We start from the raw sequence: 26,839 nt of genomic DNA, 5'->3' as shown, positions 1-26,839 counted from the left end.
ACTAACCTCTAGAATAGTGTCTAGTGCATGATAGGAGCTACAAAATATTTATTATATGAATGAGCAAACTGTGTAAAAAAGTCCACTTTAAAAAGACTAGAAGAAAAATATCTGGGAGGTAAGATTGTAGGTTGGTTGGTTTGTTTACATTTTCTTCATGTTTTCCAATATTTCTCGAATTTTCTATATTGAATATATCTTTTATAATCAGGGGGAATAAAAACCATTTAAACTAACGAAATATAGCCTATTGTCTTGTCAGGCCCATTTTATCATGATTCCAGAACAAGTGCTCAATGAACATTCATTTCAGCATCCTGCCTTTCCTCGGGCCTTCCTTTCTCCCTTCACCTCTGATACTCCTTTAAACCTCAACTCAAGGCCCACCTCCTCAATGCTGCCTTCCCTGAGTATTCCTATCCTTACTGATCTCCCTCCTTGCCCCAGACTTTGCATTTAATTGGTTATGCTGTGCCACATTTATTCATTCTCATTCATTAAACATTTTCTGTTTGCTGGTGTATGAGTGTATGTGTGTGAGAGAGAATATATGGATATGTGTGTCTGGTATTAGTTAATTTTCCCCCCAGCAGATACCATGTCTCAGCCTGCAACCCCCAAAGTCTCTAACAGAGACTAACGGCAGAGTAAGTACTCAATAAATACTTGAAGTACTTGGTGTTAAAGTGTCTGGGTCTTGAAGCCAGGGTCCCAAAAATTCATGGAGCTCCTTCCATGTCACCATGCCCCGTAGTAATACTTCAGCTTGTATTTACTGAGTATCACTATGTGCTGTGCACTTGCCATTCATTTTCACACTTATTGAGTAGGAACTCAATAAATTTCTATCTTAAGATTGAGGAACCTGAAACTTAGAAAGATTAAGTAACTTGCCTAAAGTGACTAAACCTGAAGTGATAAGGCCTAGATTAAAACAGCCCAGGCTCTTTGCCATTATGACAAATGAAACACAGTTTTCTTTGACCCATCTGCCACAAATATAATGTGCTCTCAAACTACATGCTGTTGGTCAAGTTACTTAACCTCACCAAATCTCAGTTTCCACATGCATAAAATGGAGACAATGATACCTTACAAGGTAGTTGTGAATGTCAAGATACGAATAGTGAGTGTCTCGTGTCGTGCCTAGCGCATAGCAGGCATTGAGTAAATGATAGTTATTATTATTAGATTTGCTACCTCCTTGATATTTGCTCTTTAAAGTTGGGTATGGCAGCCCCATCTCATTTCTTTCCACACAGTGAACGGCCTTGGTCAGATCCACATCTCCAAAGCTGGGGATCAGAGCTCTGCTGTGGTGGGAAGGTGCTATTAAAAAGCCTGGACCAGAGAAAACAAATAAGCAGCCCTGCCCCAGGTTAACGAGAGCTCGGATTTCCTTGTCTGAATGCATAATGATAGGAAGAGGGTTGTGTTACAGAAGTAGCTGTTTTTGTTTGTCGTCCAGGCCCACTAATCTAAACATCTCTCACTCTCAGGAATTATTTTAGGACCAGGAAGCAGCACGCTGTTTATTGAAAGAGTCACAGAAGAGGATGAAGGCATCTATCACTGCAAAGCCACCAACCAGAAGGGGTCTGTGGAAAGTTCAGCATACCTCACTGTTCAAGGTAAACAGCTGCTTCAGAAAGCAACAAGAAACTCTTCAGACATCTATTTCCCTGTTTGTTTAACTTTCCACCTCCCCGTCTCCTGCTGCTGCTCCAGTCTGTTCCTTTCCCTGACCTCCTTTTCCCCCCCTCCCCGCCCCGTCCCTCTGAGAAGGGACTGTCTGGTCCCACCTGGCAAGGCAGAAGGTGAAGACACTGGCTGGCCACCCTTGAGAGCCCGCCATCTGAACAGAGTCTCTGTAAGGGAAGTAGTTCCTGGAAGAGAGGAAAGCCAGCTGCTGCCAGATGTATGACATTGACCCACAGAGAATGGCTGGAGCGCCCACACCTGTGAGAAAGAAATCCAAAAAGGAAGAAGACGGGTTGTAGATGGGTGAAAGAAACCCATGCACTGGAAATTGTTCATTCTGTTTCCTTTTCCAGTTCCCATGAGTTAGACATATGCTGCTCTTCCATCTGTTTTCATAAGCTGAGTTTTAACACAAAGTAGGCAAAATACTATCAGAGAGAAGCAACGCATAACAAACAGATCACATTTAAGAAAAATATTCCAAGTGCTTCCTCTTCATAGGCCTCAGATACTTCACTGAGCAGCAAAATCCAAAGAAGTCTAATCCTACCCTGGACTATGGCTATGTAGTTTCCATTTAGAAAAGGGTTTAGACCTCATTTCAATTCCCCAAGGCCAAGAATCATCTAAAACATAACATTTACAGCATCATAAAATATCAAATTGGCACCTCTTAGATGTAAATATCTATGGCACATTGAAGTTTTACATGAAAAGATGGAATCTGTTCAGTAGCCTATTTCCAAACGCTCCCCAATAGACTTAGAATATGTAAGTACTTCTTGGGGAGGAAACAGGGAGAAGGCAATATACATCAGCTCTTCTGCCCTAGAAACTTACATTGCTTAAAGACTGTAACTGAGAATTCAGACTCCTTTAAAAGAGAAAATCATCTCCATTTCTTTTACAAGGAGATGATTTTAGAGAGTCTCCTGAAAAATTTGAAACTATCCTACCACCAATTTATACTTTCAGAAAAAGTCAGAAGTAGCATTCCCCAAACATTTTAGGTAATGATGCTATTTGTCTCCCAAATAATCCCTGTTTTAAAGTATTAAGTGTGCACCCCTCTTTAACACCTCCTTCTTCAAAGGATTGTTAATTTATCTTTGAACAAGGCTTCCAAATCAGGCCAGGAAGGGACCGAGATCTGAGAGAGGAGCAGCAGCAGAGAGCAAGGAGGACCCCCTAATCCTCAGTCCAGAGGTATTTTCCCCCCATATGCTCACAACAACCCTGTAAGACACATAGAGCAGTTATTATGAAACTCCAAAGAGGACAGAAATGACTAACCTAAATCCTATAGCCAGGGAATGGCAGCCCTGCAGTGAACTGGCTCTCTTCTTAGATTCACTCCAGCCCAGCGCATGGCTGTCTTCCCTGGCCATGTGTCTATTCCCACGCTTCTGTACTAAGGAATGTGAGTCAGCAATGGCTGGGCACCTGATGGCTTGGGAGAAGCCATTGACTGAAGCAGAGATATTTATGCAAGTATGTAGGTCTCCCCAAAGACTCCACTTCCTTTCCCTTCTCCTTTTCTGCCAGGGTGACCTGGGTTTCCTAGAAGCCACACTGCTTTACGGTACCTGTGAGTTTCTTCTGCCCATAGCCATGACCACCATCCTTCTATTTGCCATAAGTCTGCTCTCCAGGAGGCCTGCTGTTATCCTTTTGTTGTCCAGGGCCAGAGGAGTGGCACTGTGGAGCCTCCCAAGCTGGAATGGAGCCAGGACTCTGACCATCAGTGAGCCTGACTCACCACATAATGCCAAGTGTGGCCTTTGTTCATGATGTTCAAAGACAGCCCGGAATGTCTTTTGTCCAGGCTCCCTCTCTGTTTCAGCCAAATCCTCCTTATCCTCTGAGGCCAGTTTAGATGCTTTCTACCCTGCAGTGTCTTCCAGAATGAACAGCTGAGTCAGATACTCATTCTCTTCTCTGGTCTTTTCCACCATGGTTCTTGTATCTTTAGTCAGTACTTATTTTATTCTGCCTTTTATTATTACTTAGGCACTGATATTCTTCTCTTCCCTACTGAACTGTAAGCTTTTTTATGAACTGTGTCTGACATATCTTTGTATCACATCCCCAGGCCCAGCACTTAGCAGGAGACTAATATTTACTTAGTACATTTATGTGCAGGCACTGTACTAGACTTTTGACATACTTAATCCCATTAACTTCATAAGAATCCAAAGAAATAAGTAATATTATCTTCAGTCTACAGACGGGAAGATGGAGACTCAAAGAGGTTAAATAACTTGCCCAAAGACACACAACAAGTATGTGGTGAGGCTGAGACTTGAGTCCATGTCTTTGTAAACTGCCAAAGGTTTCCACTCTTCCTCCATTCTTCTCATTCCTGAAGTGCCTTAGGAACTTGTCTGCAAAGCCTTAGCATAAAATTGAGGTTTTAGACTCTTTCAGTTATCCTGTTATTTGGTCTTCTCTCTACCTCCTTCTAGATTTCCTATACTGATTCCTTTTCCCACTAACGTTATGCTCTTTTCTGAAAAGTCAGACAAAGTTAAGAATACTGCTGTTACTGATAATTTCTAGAAGTTTCCATCAGCCTATATTATTTGCTCTTGAGGAAAGGGGAGATAATTTTCACTTAAATTGCCCAATCAGCTGCCATTGCATAATTTCTGACCTCTATCATCTTTTGACCTCATCTCTTAGCCTCCCAGCCTACCTACTTCTCCTCTCACCTTCTTCCAATCCATTCCCCAATCTAGAGTGATCTTTGTAAATAACTAATCTTATGATGTTACTTCCCTGCTTCAAATCCGGCAGTGGTTCCTGATTGCCTATTATCCTCATCCTGGCATACAAGGTCCTCCACAGGCTCTTTCTCCAGCCTCACTCTTATCCTTCCCCACTCACTCCAGCCCTCCAGCCACACTAAATCTACTTGTGATTCCCTGAAGACACTGTGCTCCTCCTAGCCTTCTGCCTTTACACATTGTTTTCCTTTTATTATGAAAAACCTTCCTTACCAACTTGTTCTTCTCCCAGACAACTCTACTCATCCTTTAAAATTCATTTTTTCTCTTGGGTCACTTTCTCTACACCTTACCTCCTGTCTCACCATCATTTTTCTCTCTGTGCTCCCATAGTACTTGACATGTACCTTTAATGCAATGCTTACCATTATTTATTATTCATTTTTCTATCCCAGAGCCCTCAATAAATGTTTGTTGGATTAATCATCTTAGAAAACTACCATTGACTGTCTGAAATAAGAAATATATTGATATATTATTTAGGGCAATAGAGATATGCCAAATTCAATTAGTTGTTAGGTCAATAACTTATTTATTTGCCCAGGAGTATGCAGGATATGAAAGTGTAAGCCATGATCCCTAACCTCAGTGTGCTTTGAAAACCTAGTTGGAAGAAGATTAAGGTGCACATGAAACAATTCGAAAGATCAATAAACATTTTGAGCTCCTCCCAAGGGTAAAGTAGAAACACCAGTTTGTATAAAACAGACTACACAATGCTGCTAATAAGTGCTAAAGGAGCTCATAGAGACAAAAAAAGGATATGGAGAGTGACTTGATCTCTAAAAGAGGATTTGTAGGATGTTGGATTGGCAAGGTGAACAAGGTAGGAAAGGACAGCAAGTTATAAGGCAACTTTGGACCTTATCTACATGGACATCTCCCTTGCAACAACAAAATCTAAGTTATTCTAACTATTTAGAACTAACTATTGGCTGGTCCCTTGACTTTTCTGAGAAATTGGTCCTTCTGACTCATGACCTCTTTTCCCTCATGTAGCATTAATTTTCAATATCACTTAGAGAAATGGTATAATTTGCAAGGTGGCTGCAGACATCTTTTATATATATGGCTCCTTCTCTTTACCCATTATTGCTCCCAACAGCCATGCTTTTTAAGTTCTTGTGTCTGCTTTTTATAGTTTTTCTGCCTTCTTCTCCCTTGCTCTCTTGTAATTTTTTTTTTCTGCTCTCAGAATGACAGCCGTATCCAACCTCTCTGCTTAAAAATTGTGTTGAGCTGAGAAAACAGATTACCTGATCTGCAATCATCAGATCATACCTGAAATACTGTACCCATTTATAAGCCAAGCATAAATAAATGGAGCCATATCCTAATAGGGTAATGATAAAATAGTGCGGGGAAATGAAGATGTTTAGTCTAAAAAAGAGACAACTTGGGTTGACATGATTGGTTTCTTCAAATATTTAAGGAGCTTTCAGACTGAGGAGACATTTAACTTTTATTCTTTGACAGACCAGAAAATATAACTAGACCCAAGGAAGGGAGATGGTGGTAAAGTTTCAAGGAGGCAGGTTTCGGATCCACATAAGGATATAATTTTGAATAGGAAAAAGTTTTGAAAGTTGATATTATGTGGATCTTATGAGTTAGATGCAGTATCTTGAAGGGACGTACTTTGGGTTCATTGAATAAAAATCTGATTCTTGGATGCTGTTCAGAATAGTTGAATGCAGTACCTGCTCAGTAATTTTATCAGTGAAATTGGATTCTTGCTCTAGAGTCTAAATCATTATTCTTCTCATTCTGGTGGCTGTGAAACATTCCCAATTTAGACTTAATTTTCTAATATATGCATATAGACCCTTCACACCAACCTATCTTGTCAAGTTGAGTTTAGGAAATGAAATCAGGCAAATGAGTTGTGTCTATGGCTATGTTTAACAGATTTAAAGAGGTTCATGAATTAGCCAGGAAGGAAACTGTCTGCTCTTTTTATTTCCTTTGAAAAAGGATTCTTATAGTCACAGATAAAACAATGTGTTATTTTTGTATCTGAAAGGATGAGTGGCCTGGGGAGTCCAAGTGTAGCTGCTTTAAATAAGCACAGGTCTTGTTTGGTTTGGACTGTGCGCGCAAGCACCGGAGCACAGGGGAGCTCTCAGAGGGGAAGTTCTAATATTAAAACAACAGCAACAAAACTGTTACTAACCAAATTATTTCTGAAGTTAACATAGCACTCAATAGCCCATGGAACTCAATTGGGACTGTTACAATGAAAGTGCGGCACATTTTCATCTAAGGACTTAAGGTAAATTATACTTTATAATTATTATTGCAAGTAATAACCACATATATAAACATACATTCTTAGAACAGATTTAGGCCTTGCTATTGAAATGCTATTTTAATAGCATTTCTAATTTCACAGGAGGAAACAACTTGAAGAATAATTACCATTTGAAACATTTTTTTGAGGATGACTGATGGATACAAAAAATCATGGGAAGCACAGAAGGACTGCCTCAGGGTCCTGCAGTCTAAAGACTTGAATTGGCATTATAGATGTCGTCTATAACTTCTGTGCCACAATAATTGCAAATTAACGCATTTCAGGAAAGGACTCATACAGCAGGAAGTATAGACTATGTTCTTTGATAAAATTCCAAGAGTAAAACCTGGAAAGCTCGAAACGGAATTGTCTTGAGTATCCAGCCACTCTTTTTATCGCCCTTAGCCAGCTTGCAGTTTTCATTTCTCCTTTCTGACTCTCCTCTGATCCATGACTGTCCTCTACTCTAGCTCCTCTCTTCCTGAATCCTGCCCCCAAACTCACTCCCATGGCTATTCTGGTACTAAGAAGGATGTGATAAACTAATTCACATGAAGATGTTGGAGCCTGATGCTACTCCTCTCATGGGTGTTGGCAATTCAGAAAAGTTTCCCAAGGAGAGAAGAGTTCTCAAAACAGACAGATGAACTTGCTGTTCACTAGTTTCACACAGGAGGGCTGGGGACAGGATAGACATGCCTTTGTACTTCAAATCTAAACAATGACATCTGGCCTTGATCAAGAATTCAAAAAATGGTGATAGAATTCAGTTAGGGTGATATGACATTTTTGAAGATAATTCTTGGGGTAAAATAATTTAAACTCAAAAAAGATTCATCTTAATTCCTCCTGTGGAAACTAGGCTGGTAAAAAATTGCAGGGGGTCAAAAAAGTGGGTTTTAGGCTTAGTGAACTTGCTGTTAGGCTCTGTGAAGGCCTGGGACTATGTAATTATAATATCATATGCTTATTGAACACACAGTGCACTGTTTTAACATAACACGCATTAGCCTACTTAACTTTCCCAATAATTCAGTGAGGATTTTTTCTACTTACAAGTGAGAATCTGAGGCACAGAGAGCTTTAGGACTTTGTCCAGCGTTACAAAGCTAGGAAGTGGCAGAGCTGAGAACTGGATCCATGTTTAACCCTTCTGCTCTCCTGCCTCTCAACCCTAAGGCAGAAAGCCCAGTGGTCAAGAGGACCCACTCTGAAGTGAGGAGCATCAGTGCTCATGAGCTGTGTAACCTTGGGCAAATTACTTACCTACCTGGTGCTTCAGTTTGCTCACTCGCAAAATGGATGTTAATAATGGTATACAACTTTACAGGGTTGTTGTAAGGATTAACACATTTAAAACAGTATCTGGCATATAATAGCAACTTTAAATGTTAGCTAACATTATTGTTTGTTAACATAAACCAAATTCCATTTCAACAAAACTTTTTGTATTATAGTTTTCCTAGACTTAGCCAGTGTCACCCAAATTGTGTTCCAAACCACAAAATTCCTGTTTGACCTAAGGGTTTAACTTGCTATAATAAAAATATGTTACGGGACTGATGTCACATAATAGCAATTTTAAATACCTTTACCAAAAATTACTCTTTCAAATGTACTTCAAATTTAATCTGAATACAGTATTTCTATACATCACTGTCCTTAACAGGGGTTCCAAGTGGTAAACATAGATTCCTAAAAGGCTTCATAAACAGTATGAAGGCCAATTTTAATATTCCAATAAGTCTTAGAGAAATCATATAATAAGCTTAACTGGTGACTGGATTTTAGACAGAATAAGGTAGTGCTACTTGACTGGTCCATGAGGAGAGTCAGCTCTAGGTGTATCTGATTAATTTAATTTTCATCCACATACAAACATTTATTAAGACATCCTCGGGGCCAGTGCTAGAGATGCAAAATTAACAAGAAACATACCCCTCTCTTGAAGTCCTAACAGTTTAGTGGGCAATAAACCCACATAAACAGTTACCTCAAATTAATGACAGGACCAGAGAATAACGTCTAAGCCACCCTGCAGAGTGTCAGGTAAATTTCTCAGGGAAAGTGATGACTCAGTTGTCTGCAGAGAATGATCGGTATTTGGGTCGAAGTCTGATTGGTTTTAGAAAGAAAAGACAAATTGTGATATATGCAATATGTTTGAATGAAAAAAAATTCTCTTGTACTTGAAGTCCAAAAAGTGATAAGGAAAAAAAAGGAAAGGGGAGAGAGAGTAGGGAAGGAAGGCTTCAAAATAATTGCTCACACTAGGTTTACGTATTTCGCCTGTGAGGTCGAGTGCTGTTGTCATCTCCACATTGTAACGATGAGGAAGCTGGGGCACTGAGTCCTTGGTCTAAGACAATGCTGGTTGTAGGGTCACATGAAGGCTTCCTGCGCTTTCCTCATGAAACTTGTGCTCACTCTCTGAAGTCAAGGCAGGCCCTGGGGCCAGGAGCCCTGGTCTTTTCCTTGGTGATCTTCCCTAACATCTTAGGAAGCACCACCCAGGTATACTGCATGAACTGAGTTGTCTGGCTCTGCTGCTTGTTGATTCAAGCAGTCTGGTGCCACACAATGCCACACGTCAGGGTGCGATGCTGCCATACCACAAAGCCCAGGCCCTGTACACCCTGCCATCCCCATCAGAAAGGCTCAAGGCAGGGCAGCAGGACACTGCACAGCTGCACAGTCTCCAGACAAGGCACACCACCCGTCGGAACTCAGTCCATCCCCTGGGTGGCACCTTCCTTCCTGTCCCAAGAAGAATGGTATGAAGCCTGGGAGGGTAATTGACATGGAACACTCTGTGCAACAGGGGCAACAATCTGTAATAAAAGGTACAATTACCTGAACTCTTCAAATTGGCCACATTCTTGTCAGGATCCCATATAAAAATAACCTTGTACCATGTCCTAATGCTGGCCTTTCACACACATCATATAAGAGTGAGTCTCTGAGGCCCAGTGCTAACTCCTCATTATTGTCAAATCCTACCCACGTTTCCGCTGGCCTCCTTTCCCCTGCAATGTGCAGCTGGACTATTTCAGGCACTGAGCTCATCAGCTGTCACCAGCCAGTCGAAGCTGGGTCTAGTCAGGCCAGTGTGTAGATGTTTGACCTCTGAGAAAACATCCAAGAGCTGTATAGAATGAGATGCTGCTGACTTAAATCAGTCTACCCAGCATAAGAATATCCTAACAGTTACTTTTAAAATAAAGATAGAGATCAAGCTATCAAATAAGATAGAGATAGAGCATAGCTACTACATTGTATCTTGTAAAATTCTTGTTTTAGTTTTCAGTAAGCAGTGATAGAATATTAAATAGATCTTTCCCTTCTAATAAATGTTTATCTTGAAGATGTGTTTTAATGAGTTGATTCTTTAAATGTGTAAGTGCACACAAACACATTTGATCCCACTGAAAGGAATTTTGCCTGAGTAAGGACTGTGGAATGACTTTGGGGGTCAACTTCCTGCCCCATGGAATGCAGTGAGAAAGTTCTCACAATGGGAGGGAGTCTCTCCCGAGCATTCCATGCAGGAGGCATCTGCAGAGGTTTTATACAGACAGCGCCATGTCTCAAAATGCGATCAACATCTCCAACAGCCAGAGGCCACTGTGCCCTTTGCAGGTCCCAACCAGGTTCCACAAAACTTATTTGCAGCATAAGCAAAGAAGCGTGTGTGTGAATATAGCAAGGCAACATTAGAATTCTCACTATAGTGGAAGAAATCCAAACTCATATTTACTCAAGTTTACAATATTCCCATCGAGAGGATGTGTACTAAGAGAAAGGTTATCATACTTTGAAACTTCTTCGAGGAAGTTGTTTTCAATCAATCTCATGAGGTTCAGGGAAACTTAACCACAAGCTGACACAGCAGCAAATGAAGCTAAATTCATTCATTCACTTGACCAATATTTTCAGCATGCCAGGTACTCTTCCAAACACCAGAGATATAGCAATGAACATGAGAAACACAATTCTACATTCTGCTGCTTCACTCAGAACTTTGAACATACCCATCAGTCCAGACTGAAGGCCAGACTGAGCTCTAGACCATGTCCTTTCACTTACCACTATATAGCAGCACCCAGAACAGAGCCTGGGACACAGGTGGTATCCCGTATGTTTACTGGATTAATACACACAACCAGGAATTTGACTCTGAACCCTTTGAAAGTTTCATGAAATTCTTTGGAGACAAATAAAGCAAAACATAATTTATCCTTTAATTCACTGAGTGGGGATATAAAGATGAATAAGATGTGGCCTCAGCCCTCAGGAAGCTTACATTCTGGTGGAGAAACTGCAAAGGCCAAAGCATAAAGGTTCAGAAGGGCTGGTATACTTAAGAAACTACAAGTATTTTGATGTGACTGGAGCAAGCGGGAGGACAGCAGGAGATGAAGCTGAAGAGATAGGCAACGCTGGGCATAAGGGACCTAAGGATATGGATTTTTATCTCTACAGTGACTAGGGGTGGGGGCAATGATAGAATTTAGGGAGAGGTGTAACAGGATTAAATATATGACTTGGCAAGATCACTCTAGCTACAGAGTGGAGGAGAGACTGAAGGGAGCCCAGCCTGGTTAGGAAGGTAATGCAGTAGTCCAGGTAAGATCTGATGACCTTGATTAAGGCAGTGATACTGGGGTAGGTGAGGAGGTGAAAATTTCATGAGCCATGGAAGCAGAACAGGCAGGACTTTGTGATAGACTGGATAGAGAGAAAACGTCAGTTTCCCCTCTAGATTAAAAGGGATACACTGTGGCAGGGACTATGGCCTACAGGAAGTGTATGTACTTGGTGGCTAATGGTTAAGAGAGAAGAAAGAAGAGGTTCAGGTTTCTAGCACGTGTGTTTGCAATTATTCAGGGCAGAGAGCCTACACTGGCTCCCACTGCCTGCAGCATTTAGTTTAAACTCTCCACACAGACGCTCAGCATTCTCTATGGTCTGGTCCTGTCCTCTATCTTGCATTATACTGCCATCAGTGCCCTAGCCTTCCCAAGTCTGGGTCTTTACTCATACTGTTCCCTCTGCCTATAATGCCCTCCCCTGCCTTCATCTCTGTAGGTCAAAGTCCATTTCAAATGTTACTTCTTCCAAAAAGCATTAGATTCCCTCAACCTCCGAAACTCTTTTTATCTAATTTCTTTGTATTTGCCTTCCATCTCTTGGTTAGGCTGTGACTGAGCTCCTTGAGAGTGACAACTTTCCCTTCCTGCTCATCTTCCTATCTCTTCCAGCCTCCAGCTTTGCCTATAGCAGGACTCAATATGTCTTTATTGAATTGAAACGAAGAACCCCACAACATGAAGTACTCATCTATGAAATGGGGATATTATTGCCACCGACTTCACAGGGTGGGAGTGAGGGCTTGGCACATAATAAGTGTTTGATAAATGATATCATTCACATCATCATTTCTAAAAAGAGTAAGTTTCGATTGTTCTCTGCCTAATGTAATACTAAGCCTCTGTCTCCTTTTAATGAAGTTAAAGGATAAGGGCCTTACTTTAGAATTTCTGGGAAACTGTCCACTGGAATCAATAAGCAGGGAACTACTGTTCTGGCCCACTGGGGCATTCCTTTCCAAATCCCAAAGAGTTTCGTCTCTGGAGGCTTCTCTCGAATACTTTGGGTCTTTTCTTTTTGGTCATGGAGGAACAGAGCTCAGCTTTTGATCTCTGTGATTCTGGGAAATGAAGTGATTGGGAAGAATCCCACTCCAGCAGTCATCTCTTCTCATCTCAGCCCCTGCAGGCTGACTGCTGCAAAGGTCAGAAATAGAGCCCCAGGTGTGGAGAGCGGGATGTGGGTGGTTTGGCCTGGCTGTTCCAAAAGGAGTGAGCAGGCAATTGTGACAGTCCTTGAGTTTTATTTTTATTTTTTAAATCTACTTTGAAGAATTTTGTGAGTCCCAAAGGAGCCCTTTTATGTCATTTCTTTCTTTTTTCTCTAGAATTTCCTCTAAAATCCATTAGGGAGATTTAACATATTCCAGATTTAGGACTTTAATGGGCTTTTGTTCCCGCCTTAATTTTTTCCCATTTTTAAATTTCTCTTCTGATTTTTAATTAGCTATTTCTGGGATTACAAAGTTTGCAAACTTAAGAGCAAAATTTCTCTTGACAGTCTTTTAATTTACGTGCGATTTACTGTGATAATATTGTGGACCCTGCCTGACTCAGAAGGTAAGAAAGGATCTGTCCCAGAGACGAATTCTTGTGCCAGCAACCGCGGTCACCATGATGAGCCATGTAGGGGCACTGGACCGCTTTTATAAAACCACAAAGACCTTAAGTTTGAGAATTGCTTTTTAGCACCATCTTGGTGTTTTTCTCTCTCCAGGAACCTCGGACAAGTCTAATCTGGAGCTAATCACTCTGACGTGTACGTGTGTGGCTGCAACCCTCTTCTGGCTCCTATTAACTCTCTTTATCCGAAAACTAAAAAGGGTAAGATCATTTCAGATGAAGTTCTATGCTCCAATTTACATAATATTCTCAAAGCCCTGTCTGATGTCTAGAGCGGGCACTAAGCAAATGTTACACCCTCTTCTTCCCTTTTCCTCTTGTTCCTGTCTCTGACCTGGTGAACACTGAAAATGAATCATTCGAATGTCTCTCAACCACAAAGTGGGATATTAAAAAGAAAAGCTAGAGCAATGGACAGATTAATATTTCCAAGGGACAGAACGGATAATTTTGATATAAAATATGTAATAGGGGGCCAACCCCGTGGCTGAGTGATTAAGTTCGTGCCCTCCACTTTGGCGGTCCGGGGTTTCACTGGTTCGGATCTTGGGCGCGTACATGGCACCACTTGTCAGGCCATGCTGAGGCGGCGTCCCACATAGCACAACCAGAGGCACTCACAACTAGAATATACAACTAGGTACTAGGGGGGTTTGGGGAGAATAAGAAGGAAGAAAAAAAATGTAATAAAGTCTTTAAGTTAAATTCAGCATGGGACCTGTGAAGCCTTCATTTTCTTAACCTCACTCTCCACTAAGAAACAAAAAGGAAAAAGCAAAATAAAGACCCACCTCTGACTTATCTCTCATAACATTATGGAAGCACAAAGAAGTGCACTGCTGTTCCATACTCTTTGAGCCCCACAATACAGTTAAGTTCTTTGGAGTGTGAGGTTCAGGTTGGAAGTCAAGACATCAGATTTCTATAATTACGCCTGCAGCACAACCTGCTTCTTTGAAGTTCAGTGGGGAGTCAACACTCACTCACTCACTCATTCATGCCTCAAATATCTCCTGTGTGCCTGCTCCATGCAGAGTGCAAGGCCTTGTGTAAGGCTCTCTGATGACAGTGGAGCAAACACTGACGTGCAGTCTGTGGAGGAGACTGTCCTTAATCAACGACATAGACAAACGTAAAACTGCAACTAGAGTCAGCTGACCAAAAGATGTGTAAGGGAGTTGGTCAGGCAAAGAAGGGAGGGAAAATTGTTGCAGGGAGAGAGAAGAGCAGGTAGGAGGCTCGGGCAGGGCAGAGGGAACACCATGAGAACGAGAGACTGACAGAAGCCCGTGTGGCTGCAGTGGTGGGAAGAAGGTGTGAGGTGAGGCAGGAGAGTAGAGGAGAGGAAAGGCTGCACCACTTGACCAGGCAGGGCCTTGTAGGCTATGATAAGGAATTGAGTTTGTATTCTAGAAGCAACAGGAGGCCTTGGGTGGAGGGGGTTGTTAAGCAAAGGTAGGCGATTCTAATTGTGAAAGATTTGTGTCTGGAAAGCTTATTTTGGCTGCTGTGAGGACAACGGACCAGAGGGGGCAAGAGTGAATAGAGAAGACCCTAGCAGAAGACTTTATAGCAGTCCAAGTAAGAAATGATGGTAGCTTAGTCTAAATGATTAGAGTCAAGAGATATTTAGGAGGTAAAATCAACAGGACTTGAAAAGTGCCAAGAAGGCCTCCTCAACTTCTAGAGCTTTATTGGCCCTTAGCAATGTGTCAGATCTCGTGGGAAGCTCTTTATGTAATATCTCAGTTAATCCTTCCAAAAGCACAAGGAGGTGGATATATTATTATTCCCATTTTATAGAGAGGGAAACTGAAGCTCAGAGAGGTAAAGTAAGTTGCCCAAAGTCACAAAAATAGAGCTGGAGCTGAGTTTTGAACCCAGGTTGTTTGATCTTAGACTTGATATTCAAAACCAATTATAGCGTTGGTATGAGAGGCAAGGCTAGCAGCCATCCTCTATGGCAAATACGTAACATCAGGCGTTTGCTATAATGAGTGACTGGTTTTTAGACACGACAATTAAGGCCACTGCTTTAGAAGGAAACGAAAGTCAAACAATAGCATTTTGAAAGGGGAGATACATCATATATGGAAACAGATCTAACAAAAGCAAAACTTGCCAAATCTGTACGGGAGGTACAAAGGCTATAGGAGTTCAAAGGAGGAGAGGGGGAGAAAAAACTTCAGAGAAGGCAAACTTTAGAGACAGACTTTGAAGGTTGTGGCTGGAAGGAAAGAAGCAGAAAAACACAGCGCACCCTACTCCTTCCCACTCCTCAGAATAGGGCAGGAGTCTGGTTATTTTGCATATACGAACATAGTGGAAATAAAACTGGAAAGGTAAATTGAGAATAAAATGAAGAGGTTCCTTGTATTTCAAAAAATCTATGAAATTTTGATGTCAATAATAAAGGATGAGAGCAAGAGATTATCATCTTAATAACAGAGTGCCTATGAAATTTAAAAAGTGGTTGTGGAGGAAAAGAGGAACAAAGCATCAAAAAATATTACCAGGGGGCCGGCCCAGTGGCGCAGCGGTTAAGTTCGCACGTTCTGCTTCTTGGCGGTCCAGGGTTCGCCAGTTCGGATCCCGGATGCGGACATGGCACCGCTTGGCAAAAAGTCATGCTGTGGGAGTTGTCCCATATAGAGGAAGATGGGCATGGATGTTAGCTCAGGGCCAATCTTCCTCAGCAAAAAGAGGAGGATTGGCAGTAGTTAGCTCAGGGCTAATCTTCCTCATAAAAAAAAATATTACCATGTGCTTTCTCTAACCACAGTGTAAATTCCTCATTGATAAAGACTGTATTTTATCTTTTTATCCTCTGCTGCATGGCCCAGTGTGATAATTATAACTAACATTTATTGATGTTTACTATATACAAGGCCCTGTTCTAATAGCTTACATGGATTATTTCATTTAATATTCACAACAACTCTATGAGATAAGTACCATTATTAGCACTATTTTATGGATAAGGAAACTAGGCTTAGAAAGATTAAGCAACTTGCCCAAAGTTATGTGCTGGTCAGAAGCTGAGCTTCAAATCCAGGCAGTGAGCCTCAACACCTGGGCTCTGAAGCACTGAGCTGTGCAAGTTCATGCCAAGCACCTAGTAGCTGCTCAGTGTTAATGTCAACTGAAAGAATAAATATTTGTCCACTAAGATTCTACTATCGTATTCTCCTCAAAGCTCTTAAGGTTTGTTTAGTGTTTCCTCTCATCTTCCTTATTGAGATAAACCACAAAATTGTGTAGATGTCACATGGGGAGATTGTCTTCCATTGCCTGCTCCCTTGCCTCCACTAACACCTCTGCCAACCTCCCCTCACATCCTGCAGAACCTAGGATGTCCCTTGCTAGGCTTCAGCTCTCCTATGCTCTTTGAGGATTTCAGATTATTTCTCATGGACTTGGCTATATTGGACACTGAAAAGTTTAGTCATAAAGCCTACTCCAGCAGTGTCTCTAATGAACACCCAGCACCCTGGTATAGGAATCTATAGACGCACATGAGTGTCTGACAGGCCAGGTCCTTAGAGTCTAACACCACTGGCAAATGCAGTTTGTGACAAACGTGCTCCATATCTGTTTTCTACTCTTTGTGGAGGCCAGGCAAATCCTTCTACTTTGAGTTCTTTGTCACACATTTTAGTGATAATTTCTGTGAGAAGGAGACTGATTGTAAGTGATGGATGAGGTGAGCTGTGACAGCCCAGAACAGGGTGAGTAAGGGCTGAAGAATGTGGATGGGTGTGAAATGGTGTTTTTGGAGAGGTTGTCTTCTCTACTGAACTCTGATTCTCTTTAAGGAAAGGCCTTGAAAGGAAGGGCCCCAAAACTCATTTAAATGAAGTTTACATAACTTCTAGGCAAGAGTTATCAAAACCTACCTTATATGGGCAAGCATACTTCTTTTCTGTTCTCTCACAGAAACGTAGTCATGAAATCTACAATTAATTAACAGGAAATCCACCCACTGATATAAATCTAAGACACTAAATGTAAATCTAGTTATCTACGATCTGAAATAAAGGGTATTTTCTGGGCTTGATGTGCATTACCAAGATGAGACACTTGAAGGCAGATGCCATCTTACTTACTTGACATCCTACCAATGGTCCAACGAACTCGGAGCATGGCTTTAAGTCTTATAACCTATTTACTCCCTGGCCTTTGAAATAATCAAACTCTATTTCTTACTGAAGGGTAATCTTAATTCTAATCTCACTAATGGACCCTCCATTCTTTTCAAGTAGCTGCAGCAACTAAGAGGCCAGGCCTTTTGAGTATATTTAAACACTTCACATGAACTGTGCCTCTCCACTGTCCCAGGGATCTTGGGCTTACTTTGCCACCTCTGGCCTTTCTTGCAAATGTGGAAAAGTCACATCATAGACCCCACTGCTGGCCCATCTGTCATGTATATTCCTGCTTGTACAGAATGGCCACAGAATGTTATTTTTAGTCATTGGAACGATTTTACAAAAATGCTATACATTTTTTAGAGAAGGACTTTCATGATAATTGTTTAGCAAGCAATAAGGTCTCTGGAGAATCTGAGTGCATTTTATCTGAGATAGGATGGTGGAGCTAGTACTACAGAATTTTAGTGTGGGAATAATAAGGGGTTGTTTAATGGAAATTGCACGCTCAAGTGTGATGTGCATATGTGTATATGGTGAGGTACTTTCTGTACCCAACTACACTGTTTTAACCAAATGAACCAAAATAGCAGCAGATGTTGCCAGGTATTGTTTTAAATTGGATAGCTGGTGTTTTTAAAGTTGTTTCCTTTTGGTGACTTGAGATCTCTTTATTTTTCAGTCTTCTTCTGAAATAAAGACTGACTACCTATCAATTATAATGGACCCAGATGAAGTTCCCCTGGATGAGCAGTGTGAGCGGCTCCCTTATGATGCCAGCAAGTGGGAGTTTGCCCGGGAGAGACTTAAACTGGGTAATGTATTTGTTCAACAGATTCCTAAGTCCATACAGAGCACCTACTACAAGCAAACACTGTGCTTTGAGAGGCGCAACAGTAAACTGGGCTGGGGACTCCGCCCTCCAGCTGCTCACACACTAGCAGGGGAGACGGACACGGAGGTAAATTATCCTAAGAGAATGCTGAGACAACAGGACGAGGGTACAAGGGTGCACCTGCTCATTCTTCCAACAGTTACCAAGCACCTTCTCTGAGCAGCAGGCACCCATCTAAGCTCCGGGGATGTAAAGGTGTTTGAGTCTCTTCCCTCAAAGGGTGAAGGAGACAATCACAAGAGTAGGGAAGGGGAGGGAGGGGATCAGTTTCATCAGGAGGCTTACAAGTATAGACACTCTTAAATAATGAAACTTTTGAGGAGTTAGAAATTTATAACCCAGAACACAATCCAGGATGGCGAGGAATAGTGAAATCAAACTTTTGGTGAAAGAGTTGGTGCTCTTCAAGGCTGTGGATCAAAAAACCCCTCTGTGCAAATCCACAAGTTACATACTTTGAATTTCCCTGGGTGTTTGGAATGTCTAGACAGAGAAGAAAGTCCTAAGGGGTCATTTAAGTTTCCTTTTTGAAGAGCAAGGACTATTGTTTTCCAGGTAACACAGATGTTGTAAACACTAGGCAGTTGTGCTTTCCCTCAGCTTAGTGCACCAGTTCCTCCAGCTCAGACATCACAATGCAAATCCATCTCCAGCCCGTCGTGCTACAAAACAATAGGAGCCTCAATTACGCTTGCCCAGAATATTTGGATCGTGGCTTCTAAAAGTTTTCCACTCACTCCCATGTGTACGCCAGAATCATTAGTAGTTGGAACTAGGAAAAGAGATCATGGATCCAGTGTTTCTGGAGCTTGTCACTCGCAGTGTAAAGTTTCTGTTGTTCCAAATTCAGCTGCATTGCCTCCACTTTCCCCACACACAGACTACATTGGGGTGGGGGTGTGAGGGGAGAAATGGCTTTTCTTGTTCTCTTGGGCCTTGAAATGATTCCACTTACATTTCTTCCTACATGAAAAAGAATACTTGGCCCCAAGAGTATGTTCTGTTTGGCTTGGGGAAGAAAACTGGAAATCAGTAAAAAGCTGGAAAGACACGCGAAAGCCAGCCATGGCTGTTGACAGAAAAAAAACATCGACTAAATTTAGAGTAGTTAAGGGCAGGTGGCACACAAGATGAGTTCCTTCTGTGAGTCTAAATTATATGGCAGCTAGCCCAGCCCCTCAGTAACCTTGGCAGGGAACATGGGATAATTTTCCCATAACCATAAGCCATTCTCAGGCCATGTTGCTTTCCAGGGTTATTAGTCACAATCAAACATGCTTCTTCCAGTACAGGATACATGAGCTTTCTGTCCCATTTCTTCATTCCTTGGCCTATTATCACTGTGATCCATATCACATCGAGGGAGATTGCTAACCCTTTTAGCAGAATTCCTCTGGGGGCCTATGGGTTTAGATAATCTCATTTCAGGAGATTCTCCTTGTTGAAGATCTTTCTTATGGTTCTTGTTCTTCCTGGAGTTGCCAGATGCTATGATTTGACTAATGTACATGTGAGTGTCTCTGATGGGTGAGAGAAAGTGTCGAGTCAGCTAACTCTTTTAATGCAAAGCATGGCTGCAAGGGCCAGAGGAATGCTCCTCCTTCTAACGTGGGAGCAAAGAGGCCCAAGATTTTTTTTTCAGCCAAATAAATGACAGAAAGTATTCTGAAATAATGTCTGGCAAGTGAAAGTAACCAAGATTTTGTCTGGATGCATGGAGAGAAAAAGCTGGTTTTATGGGCAGAGTTATAGTGGGGTTATAAATGTAAAGAAATATACAGACTAAGCTGCATCTGATTTCAGCTGTACGTACTCTGTTGGTTACTATTAGCAGACCTGGTGGGAGAAGTGAGAATGTATAGGAACTGATAGATTGATACAGTCAGAGCTTGGGTCAAAGGTGTTGCTACCACTGAAATTCCTGGAATCCAGGAACTAAAGAAACCTGTTTTGTTAGTGATTCCTCACTAAACCTAGAAGAGAATTCAGCTCCTATAAATTTATCACAGGAGTTGGGATAATTTCTGACACTGCATCTTTCAATTGGAAAATAAAGTCAGAATTACCTAATATGGGAAACAAGACAGGGAGTCTGGAATTTGGCAAGTGGATGGTACCTAGGCAAGTGCTGCCTCTTGTAAGACCAGCCTTGGATGCCAGAGAGGGGCTCAGCTCTATGCTGCTGTGCACTCTCCCCAGAGTGTCCCAGGGACCCTGGCCAGCCAAGGACATTCTTGGAGGAGATTCTAGTATCCTTTTAGTGTATGACAATGACCTAGCACTTTTCCAAGCTTGTTAGCGGCATGTAGGTAACACCAAAGAGGATTTTAAGGGAAAAGAAAGATCAGGCAAAGTCAAGTCCGGTGTGACTGGGCTCCCCTGAAACTGGAAACACAGGTCTGCAGAAGGATTCCAATGCATCAGATGACTAAAGAGCCTGTAATAGCTTCATACTATTTTATGAGGCAGCAGTCAGATTCCAAAAGAATAAATGCAAAGACTGGGGGAAGCCAACTGAGCATGAGCTTATCCTCACTGATAGAAGCAAAGCCCCCAAACACTTGTTAAAATAAAGTGTGTTGTGACAGCTAAGAAGGGAATGTGTGGGGGCTGAAGGTGTGGAAAGGAAAAGGATACCACCTGCCCCAAAGAAGCAAGAGTCTTCGGACTATGTGGAAAGGGGCCCCAGGATGGAGACTATCGTAGTATTTCTCAGGCTTAGGACACTTTTCACATTAGATAGAAGAAGGCACTGCAGAAGAGAAACATTGTTCTTTTATCCTAAAAAAGCAAGGAATAAGCCTCCAACAAAAATGTACCAATTTATACAACTCTGGAGAAGCTATCTGCTAGTGCGCTTTCCATACAGGATTTCAATATCCAGCACTTTCAGGGACCAGCCAAGGCTCTTTTATTTAAACTAAGAGTTCCCATTCTGGTGTATCTCTTGTACAATTTTATCTGAAGAAGGAAGCAGAGCCTACATCCCTGCACAAGGTGCCTGCTCTGGGAGGAATGGTCTTTATCAGTCACCACAGGTGTCTGTTTGACCTGAGGAAAAGTATGTAATTTCACCAGTGCTCCCCTCCCAATGCAGAGTGCATCCCTCTGAGATAGATGCAAAGAGGCTCTTATAATTATATTAGTAACTGAACTTTTCCCATGCCCTAACGGGATGCCTAGAGTGGCCGGAGTGCAAGATCCTAAGCAGAGGCAGGGTGAAGACATCTTTGTTACTGGATAGTTGTGCATAAAAATATAAATGTTCTAATATGATGAGGAAGTAGGAAAGCTTCATTACAAGTGTTACAAGAATCTTAGAAAAAAAAAAAACCTGTCCTTTGGGGAAAGGGACTGGAGTATGAGGAAGGAAAGAGGGTAGGTTGGATAACTAACTGAAGGCACGTTATCAGAACAGTCTGAGAAGGAGAATTTGGTTGGGAGAGGAGGTGTTGTGTTAAATTAACACTCTACTAGATCACCAGTTTATTATAAAAGGATGTAACTCAGGAACAGCCAGATGGAAGAGATGCATAGGGTAAAGTATGGGGAAAGGGCATGGGGCTTCCAATGCCCCTAGGAGCATGCCATTCTCCCCAAATCTCCACGTGTTCACCAGCCCGGAAGCTCTCTTAACCCTGTCCTTTCTGGTTTTTGTTGAGGCTTCATTACATATTCATGACTGATTAAGTCATTAGCCATTGGCAACCGATTCAACCTCTAACCCCTCTCCCATCCTTAGAAGTCAGGAGTGGAACTAAAAGTCCCAACCCTCTAATCACGTGGTTGGTTCTCCTGGCAACCAGCCCCCATCCTTAGGTGGGGGTCTAAAAGTCACCTTATTAAAACAACAGAAACACCTTTATGGCTCTCATCACTTAGGAACTTCCAAAGGTTTTAGGAGCTCTACTGCCAGAAACAGCATGAAGACTAAATATGTATTTCTTATTTTAAATCACAATATCACAGAGGCTGAGGAAAGAAGCATGTTAACAATCATTATAGCATAACATAATGGGTACCATGAAAGAAACCACGTTTTGTTATTGCATCTGGCAACCACCTCTCTGTGGTCTAAACAAATTAGACCAGTGGCTGACAGGCTCATGTGCTGAACCATGAAGATTTGTAATCACCATGTAAAGACATACTAGAAATACTAGGAATATTTTCTTTGGCAAGGAAGTCTGAGAAATGATTTAGTGATTATTTTTTAGCTATGAAGCACTATCATAACTAATAGCAGTAACCACCATTCTCTCTCTCTCCCTTTCTGCTGAAAACAGATCAGAAGAAATGAACTTAAGTGGCAAGAAAAGGGGCTTAGGTTAAACACAGGGAAATCTTCTTGGTATTAATGTCAATAAACAGTTGAAGAGACCCCTGAGGATTTAGTAGCCTCTCCCCGCAGGCGGACTTCGTGAAGAGGAAACTGGCCACCTACCTGCACTTAGCCTAGCTGTAAAGGATGAGGGCACCTCAGAAGCACAGTAAAGAGTTGGAAGGAAGATACTCCAGAAATGTGTCCCTTACTTTGACTCTTTAGGGGTCAGTTCTTTGGAGATTCCGTTAAAAGCTACATGCCTCACACACACACATAGGAAAAAAGGCCCTTCCTTCCTGAAAAAGACAAACTCACCCTGTTGGCTTGGCAAACAAACCAATGTGTTCTTTTCATTTTAGGCAAATCACTTGGAAGAGGGGCCTTTGGAAAAGTGGTTCAAGCATCTGCATTTGGCATTAAGAAATCACCCACATGCCGGACCGTGGCTGTAAAAATGCTGAAAGGTATGGATGCTGTAGTTTGGCTTTCAACTGACCCATCACATTCCCTAAATATTGATACACGTTGGATATGACCTAGGAACACATACAAGCTATTTCTGCTCTAGCCACGTAAGTTTCTTCTACTGCTGGAAGCCCCTTTACTTGAGGAGTTTTATAGATAAGGCTGGCAAGAGCTCAGAATAAACCTTGTAAATGAAATAATCCAGCATTGTCCACAGGAAAACAATTTCTATCACCTCAGAGATCTTTCTCCTATCACATCTCAGACTCTAGACTACCAGGGACTTAAGCCCACTGTATCCATGGGTACAAAATTTTGGAACCATCCACTATGACATTACAATGGAAACTTAGCTGTACATTATAAATCCCAAAGGCTTAGCAGGGGCTTTATCTAACTATACAGTGAAACTATGAAGCTAGAACGATTGAGTTAATCAGAACTCTAACCTATTTTATACTGGCAAATCCAAACCATAAAACATTTCCTCTTTATAAATTAAAAAAAAAATCAAATTATCTTTCTAGTGTCGAAAGATACCACCACTCTGTGAAGCAGTGGGAGGTAGAGCCAAATCACGCAGTGGTTTATGACCACCACCGCAAGACAGACTGAAAGTGAAAACTGCGTAAACCAAACATCTCAAAGACTCATAGGTCCTTTAAAGTGACGAAAGTACTTCTTGTCCTCATTTGTGATGTAATTCTCATGTTACTTCAATGTGTTTTAAGATTCCAAAACCAAAAAGAAACAGGATTGAAAACCCAAAGGGCAATTTTCAGTTTTCCAAAGTCTCCAAGATACTGCCAGGGGATTTTAAGGCATAGGAAGCTATGCCCCCAACTAAGCAGGTACCTAGCAAAGGCTCCAAGAGAAAGGGCCATTTGCTTAGAGAGGCTTTATAGCTCTTCATTTTCTTCTAGTATTGACACCATCATTGCAACAGTTGATGTAATGATATTTTCCACCTCAAAATACAAAGAACCTGACAGTTCTACTCTGAAAGTAGCCAGAAAAGGAGTTTTGCATCTACAAGTCAGGACTTTTGTTCGAGGTGGACTCAACAGATGATGGCAGGCAATTTTGTGAGAATACCTGCATTCCAGCACCCCACCCCACACCCCTCACCCCAGACTGTGAAGAGAAGAGGCATCAACATGTCATCTATGTAAGAAAGCACCAGACTAGGTACTTTAGGATATTAGGTTGAACCACACGAAATTGCCATTTTTGTTATTTTTCTCTCTACAGCCTTGTGAGGTAGATATTACTATCCCAGTTTGCAGATGAAGAAACATGGCCCAAAAAGGTTAAACAGCCTCTGCAAGGCCACACAGCTCACCTGTGCAAAAGCACAGGTCTGAGTGCAAGTCTTCCAGCTCTGAGTGCAGTACTTTCTCCCACACCCCAGTGCCACAGAAGACAGGCTGAAAAGACCCAGCCTTCTGGAAGTGGCCAGTTGCTCCAAAAGCCTCCAAATGATCCCGGCCTGTGTTCTGGAGGCAATCTAGTATCCAACCTTGAGATAAATCAAAACTAAATCTGAAAGCACTGCTTCCTCAGCTTGTCCCACTTCCCTCCTTACTACCACACACTGCCTCTAGGATAGGCAAGTCTGCTGTCCATCATTTTGGGTCCCAGATAACACCTGTGGCCCTGCAAACAAATGGACAATCTAAGCGAAAGAGCCTGGTTTTTCCTCTGTGCTAAAGAGGCATAAACACCTGGAGGGACTGATGAGCTTCAGTGGGGAAATTCTGATTTGAGATTTTTTTAAGGCCCAGAGAATCTATTCTGTGTAATAGAGAAATAGTGTGTGTGATATCTTAATAAGAGTTATCTTTTTTTTTAAGCCATCAGCCTTGATTGAAAAAGACTGCCAAATCATCCACTAAAAAACCATTTTCATTCAGCTTTCTTGTTTAAATTGGTTGGCCATCTGTTTCTAGGAGAAATTGAAAAGGCAGAATGTCAAACAAAGGTCATGACTCAGAAGCTCTTTCAAAGTGCCCTTGAGCAAATCCTTTAACCTTTTTGGGCCTTATGCCCATGTCTGAGATGAGAAGAGTAATCATGTTGTTTATTTATCTAACAGATATTTGTTGAGCATCTACTGTGAGCCAATCCCAACCCCACTGGGAGGCTTCTAGAGTTTATCTGGTTGTTATTAAAAAATAATTTGTGCTTATGAAATACCATGTCAGTAACTACCACAATGTTAAATGTACATCTTTAACCCACTTCCAGGACTGTCCTACAGAAATACTTGCACATATGTACAAAGATTACACACGGGCTGTCTATTACAGCATTATTTGTAATGGCAAAAAAACTGTAGACAGTCAATGTCAGGAATGCCATTAATCAATTAAAAAGGATGGAAAAAGTCTCTGACATATTAAAAAGGGAGGGGAAGCACATTTTAAAAAGTACATATACACGTGCCCCTTTATATAAACCAAAAAAAGGCTTTTGATTGGGTATATATATTCATAAATGCAAAGAAAAAGGTCTGAAACGCCAAACGATCAACAGTGGTTACTTCTAGGAAGGTAAGTGGGTGGGAGGGGCTTTCACTTTTTACTCTCTATATATTATATTGTTGGAATATTTTACAGCAAGATTCTATGACTTTTTTTATTTCGAAAAATAATTTAAAATTTGTAAATGCTTAGAAATTGACCAGTAAGGACAAACAAACAGGACAAGTTTAATTCAGGCTTTAGACTCTGCTAATTCTTAGACTGATTTTGTTTATCTCTGAGAATGAAGTTGAAGTGAGATGCTTATGGATCCTCACAACTTGAGATAACCCTGAGGACTCCAGGGAGGAAAAGGTTATAGGGAGAAAATAACACATTGCAAAGATGTTTACAGAAGAGGCCACTCTGCTCTTACAGGCCCCTTGGGGCTCCTTCTTTGTAACTCCTCAAAGAGAGGAAAGTGAGAAAAAGAGGTGAGGTGTGGGTGCATCCCCTGGATGAAAAGTTCTTGTTGCTCCTTGTTCTGAAAGAAAGGAAGCCTTTGGAAGATGCTTTCACAAGGTGCCCAGCTCTGAGTCAGCGCATTGTTGAACAGGACTAGGTCCGCCAAGAGGAAATGTCCAGTGACTAACCCCATCACTGCTCTGGGGCTTACTGTAGTCAAAAGGATGTTGGCTCAGGAGGGTGGGAGTAATAAAAAAGTGTGAAGACTCACCCTTTCTGAAGAACGTTGGGAAGTTAATGAAGCAACTGGCTGAGCATTGACAAACATGGAGGGCAGGAATGCTGCCACCAGCAGAAAGAGAGCCATTGTCCTGTCACCCTGACTCTTCCTTGCTTCTCACACAGAGGGGGCTACGGCCAGTGAATACAAAGCTCTGATGACTGAGCTCAAGATCTTGACTCACATTGGCCATCACCTGAACGTAGTCAACCTGCTGGGAGCCTGCACCAAGCAAGGAGGTAATTGGAAATGGGGCCACTCTATCTCCCAGTTCACATGCTAAGAGCGCAGCTCTGTGACAGACAGCTTTCTCCCACCCCCGTTTCTCCTCACCTCCTGGAAAATGCCCTCTCAATAGACTCAGACGAAACAGTTTGTCCATTTACGGAAGGGTGCTTCCATTCTAGAAATACCTTCCCTGGACAGTTAACTTAAAGGTTCTGAAAAGGGCTCCCTTTTAGATCTCCTTGCACAGAATGAGGTCAAGTGAAGGGTGTTTTTGTCTCAGGATGACTTAGAAGGAGTGTGACAGAGCTAAGGTAAAAGCATAGAAGCTTGAGTCTTATTTGAAGATTCACCTAAAGGAATGAATCACTGCTGGTGGGATGCCAGGAGGAGGAGATATGGGGAACAACCAAGGTCCCCAGGCCTCCCCAGCCCGGAGTTTCTTTCTCCACCCACTGCCACTCCCAGCAGGTAGGTCTTCCCCGACCACCCTTCAGCTCTACGACCTTTAGTGAGCTCAGAA

General features: G+C 41.9%; 1 protein-coding gene across 1 annotated transcript in view; it reads left to right on the top strand.

Moving 5' to 3' along the window:
* The window catches only part of FLT1 (fms related receptor tyrosine kinase 1), a 171,896-nt gene that overhangs the window by 117,904 nt on the left and 27,153 nt on the right, over positions 1-26,839 (top strand). Inside the window, 5 exon segments of the mRNA NM_001309471.1 lie at positions 1,500-1,631; positions 13,147-13,253; positions 17,883-18,015; positions 22,779-22,883; positions 26,217-26,330. Coding sequence (NP_001296400.1) covers positions 1,500-1,631; positions 13,147-13,253; positions 17,883-18,015; positions 22,779-22,883; positions 26,217-26,330 — 591 coding nt within the window.

This window comes from Equus caballus, chromosome 17 (genome assembly GCF_041296265.1).
Source record: "Equus caballus isolate H_3958 breed thoroughbred chromosome 17, TB-T2T, whole genome shotgun sequence".
In the NCBI taxonomy this organism is placed as follows: Eukaryota; Metazoa; Chordata; class Mammalia; order Perissodactyla; family Equidae; genus Equus; species Equus caballus.
This window is presented reverse-complemented; position numbering and strand designations above follow the sequence as displayed.